This window comes from Apis dorsata, unplaced genomic scaffold (genome assembly GCF_000469605.1).
Source record: "Apis dorsata unplaced genomic scaffold, Apis dorsata 1.3 scaffold_317, whole genome shotgun sequence".
NCBI classification, from domain to species: domain Eukaryota; kingdom Metazoa; phylum Arthropoda; class Insecta; order Hymenoptera; family Apidae; genus Apis; species Apis dorsata.
The window spans coordinates 327,876-332,635 of NW_006263588.1; the positions used below are offsets into that span (position 1 = coordinate 327,876).

Here is a 4,760-nt window from a genome sequence, read left to right on the forward strand (position 1 = left end):
AAACACTGATTTAATTAGCTTTTATTTAACTGCATTTTTCTTTCATCTTTCATCATTTCTTATATCGCTTCATTAATCTATTGTGACAGGCTTTCGATCACATCAGAAAGCATCGTGTTCCATAAAACAAAAAATATCATTAAATGAACCATTTAGAAGTCAAATTTCAGAAATCAAATGATTGATTTTGAAGTTGACTTCTATATAATTCAAATAATAAAAATTCTATTTTTGATTCACTGAACACTATAAATATATATAAATGTATGTAATTTTTTCTAAATTGATATTCTTAAATTATTAAAAACTTTATAAAAAAATTGTTTGTAATTTAATTAATCGATAAATAGTACGTTTAGTTGTTGTCAAATGAACACACTGGTAATAATGAAAAATAAAAGAATATATCTAAGTTAATCATGACTGCAAAAATTGGAAACCATATTTTCTTCGCTTTTAATTACTGATGTTGGCGGGACTATCACACGAATATCTGTCTTACGACTTACAGAAAGATCTTCAACCTGATATTCATTACTTTGTTCTTTCACGGAATGTACTGAGGGGCTAGATGTACAACGAGTAGTATCTAAGATCTTTAGATCCACAGGACTATCTCTTGATTTACATGTATCAAGAATAGGCCCAGCATCCTCGATTACACTACTATTTTCATTTTCGTTTTCTGAAAGTGCGCCACTGTAGATATTGCCATTTGAATTACCACCGATTCCATAAGGGAAACAAGCGCCACTACCATTTGAGCCACGCTTAAATGGTCGTGACGTCGTAATCCCTAATTTTTTCACTTTATCATAGAGAGTTCGAGAGGGTACTCCATACTTACGTGCTGCTTGCAAAGCACTCATTCCCGAGCGTACTGCCTCGATCGCAGACATGATATCATTTCTTGTATATTGTTTATATCGTTTCCATTCTGGCTTTTGAACTGGTACATAGTTGATCATTTCTTCGGTAAAAAATAGTTCGTTATATTTCTTTGTAATTCAATAAAAATTGAAATTTCTATATAAATCTATTTTTCTTACCTGTTTTAACATCCGGAGCATATGATTGTGGCGATGATTGCTTATCGTCTTCATCCATTATAGAAACATCGGTATAAGGACTATGTGCAGATTCTCCATGAACTATATCTGTATTACTACGTCTATCATTTTCATTTGATGAGCCATTACTATTAATTCTAAATTGAGTTTCTTGACTATCTGGATGTAAGAGAGGAATCCCCTGAGAACTATCTGCGTGACCTTGACCGAGAACCGTTCTAAGAATCGGTGTGTCTCTATTCATTAACATATTCAAGAGTTTCTTGCGTTTCAAGGGGGAAGTTTCAAAGCCATTGTCATAAGATCCGGTTAAGATGGGGGAGTGTTGATGTGATGCCGTCTGGTGGCTGGAACTGGAATGAGTAATAGGAAATCTTGATAAAGGCCACATTGGTAGCGCTAAACGGCTATTTCGATCAACTGGTGATTTGCCGTAAATATTATACGTGGTTCCTGTAGAATGCGGTGGAGATATATGTCCACTACTATGAGCTGCACTACTGGTTGTACTAGTACTTATGGCTGGCGGAGGAGACATAGATGTTTCCACTTCTTCTTGATGACTTTGAGAGTTATTTTCTTCAACCAATCCCTTCACTTTTAATACTTCTGCGACTTTTAATAAACCAGCTAATTGTTCTTGAGCTACATTTACTTCACCTCGATACATATATTCTAAGATAGCTTTAATATCAGAGTATTTCACGTCTTTTAATACTACAATCGGATGCTTGCATGGTAAATCAATAAATAGAGTTTGAAAATAGGAGGAACATGCCGCTAAAACCATTTTGTGGCATTTAACGGATGCACCTTCATCAACTGCCAAAGTCACGTCGGTGAATGCTTCGTTTTGCAATAACTTATCAAACATGGTCAATAAGTTAGAGCGATGATTGTTCCAGCGCAGACAATATTGTTGTGAAGTGCTCGCCATTTCGATTAATTAGTAAAACAGAACCTAAAATAAATAAATTATAACAATAAGATTAATAATACATGTTCTATTCTGACTTATATATCTGACTTTAATACATTTGTTAAAATTTTGAATAGATAAAAATTATATCTATTTTGATAGAAATTATATCATCATATAAAAAAATAAAAATTTGAATCCAAAAGTTTACAAATAATTATTTGAATGTTTAATAATTATTTGTATTTTTTAATCATTTTCTAACTATTAAATTAATTATAAATGAAATATAGAAATTATATAGCATAATTTCATGAGATATGAGTCATTCATGTGAAACTATTTTCATTTAACAAAAAATGCATGAGCAAAACGCATGTTGTTCATAAAATATATATACAAAACTCAAAATTCGAACAGTAACAATTCTTTTGTAATACATAAATTAAATTTTAATAAATATGAATTAAAAAATAATTTGTAAATAAATAAGCAAAATAAATTTTTATTACATTTTATCAATTAATCAATATTTATAAATTATATAATGAAAATATTTTCTTATTCTTATTATATTTCTTATTATATTTTCACATAATATATTGTAATCTAATACTATATATAATTATAAATACAGTGTATAACATTATAATAAATTTCTATAATAGAAGAAAAAAATAAAAAAAAAATTGACATGGATCTAAAACATTTATCATATAGTATAGCAAAGACTTACTCGTCAATCCGGTCCTCCCTTTTGAAAAAGCTGGCACCGTATGACGAAGCTGTTCAAATGGCCGCCGAGTACGCTAGGAGATGTATGATTAAGTTAACATGTGTGTGCACTCGTATTCGTCACTCAATTCCGTCGAACCAGCCTACAAAAATGTTACCGCGAGAATCCAACCCTTAGTAACTGCGCATGACGTATGAGGGCGCATATATGCGCGAAACTGTTGATTAAAATGAATTTTTTCACATCTCTTTAATTTTTATAAATTGATAATCCTTTTTTTATAAACAAATCTTAGAAAGTCTCATTTATAAAAGCACAATTCACAAAAAATTTTATTTTCGTTTTCTATATTTCCGTTTTAATCTATTTTCTATTGTTATCCAACGTTTTTATTGCTCTCAGAATTTTTATCCAATATTTGGTTATCTTCATTGAAATTTGTTTTCGTAATTGTTACGTTATTTCCTTTTAAGATTTAAGTAGCCAAATGATGATAATAATAACAGCATCAAGTGCACACCCGCAGCAAAATAAAGTTACAATACGAATAAGAATCCTCTCCCACGGCCTACTCGGCGACCACTGACGAGTTGTGAGTGGAAGACGCACTAACCGAGCTGGTCATGGCCATGGTTCTTGCATAGGGGTGGTCGTACGTGTGTATTCGTATACTATCGCCATTGCTGTGTGTGCCCAGTGGCGTAACTGGCAACACTTTATGCGAAATATTTCGGTTAGAATTTTAAAATCTTATGTTAGTAATGAATGAAAGACATTAGCAATAAATGAACAGTATCTGAAAACACGTTTGTGAGTAAATAAGTACATAATTTTGACCTTTAAAGAAATAGTTAAGCGATTAGTGCATTTATTTAATGAGCAGATTATCAGCGCATAAACTGTGGTCTATTGATAAGAAAATTTAAGAAAATTGAGGGAATTTTTAGAAAGTTTAACTACGGATTCTATAAATTTTAAGAAATTTTAAGAAATTAAATCTCTTAGATAGATAATTATAATAATTATTTATATTATTTTATTATAATAATAATTGTTAAATATAAATATAAGTTTTTATATAAATAATAATTATATTAATATATATAATTATATAAATATATAAATTATAATAGTCTATTGATAATGACTTGCAATTTTCTAATCTAATTCTAAATCTATTATATTATATATCATATTATTTTAAATTTGTTTAAACGAAATTGTTTTTTTTACATGATAGTGATAATATTATTGAAAGTATTTAATTTAAATTTATTTGTTATAATATCCAAGTTATATAATTCAACTTAAAAAAACGCATAGATACTAAAGTTACGCCATTGACTAGCACGCACAAGGAGACTTGCACAGACACCATCGTCCCTGGTTGCACGATCGGCCAATCACGCTACGTCTAGGCCAATATCCTGCGGGATACGACACATACATACACAACTGGTGCATACTTGCATATATAAGCGTATATATATAACTATATGGCGCCGTGTGTGTACACCCACGTCTTTTACTCGCATATCAGCATAGCATTAGATTTTCTTTTTATCCCAAGTTTTTAAGCAACGGTTTAATTCCTTTATTCTAATAAAAATTGTGATCACAATTTCTTTATCACTTTTTTTTTAATATTCTTATTGTAATTTTTTTGTAAAATTGATTTTTCATAAATAAACTTTTAAAAACTTTATAAAAATTTTAATACAAAATGATTTAGAGAATCATATAATTAAAGAATCATATTATTCGAAATATTATTATGCAAAATAATTTTATAAAGCAATTAAAAAATTATATAATGCTCTGCGCATTTCGAAAATTTTTTAATACATATATATAAGTTGTAATCAAAGATTTTTTTCAAAATATATATGTAAATAGAATAATTAAGTTTTAAATAGATACAAATTTACAAATTTAAAAATGATCTTGATCATTATTCTTGTTTCTCTAATTATTAAAGTTTTTACAAACATGTGATAAAAAATAAAAAGTTTTATATATATATATATATATATAT

General features: G+C 28.9%; 1 protein-coding gene and 1 long non-coding RNA gene across 2 annotated transcripts in view; both read right to left on the reverse strand.

The window, feature by feature from the left end:
• LOC102678936 (broad-complex core protein isoforms 1/2/3/4/5-like) lies at positions 1–3,619 on the reverse strand. Its single transcript, XM_006617648.2, has 3 exons — positions 2,726–3,619; positions 1,050–2,031; positions 1–970 (listed from the first exon to the last, which is right to left on the reverse strand). Exons 2-3 carry the CDS (start codon positions 2,005–2,007, stop codon positions 414–416), a joined length of 1,515 nt encoding a protein of 504 aa, XP_006617711.1. The 5' UTR covers positions 2,008–2,031; positions 2,726–3,619; the 3' UTR covers positions 1–413.
• Positions 1–4,760, reverse strand: part of LOC116185886 — a 14,410-nt gene that overhangs the window by 4,812 nt on the left and 4,838 nt on the right. The window lies entirely within an intron of this gene.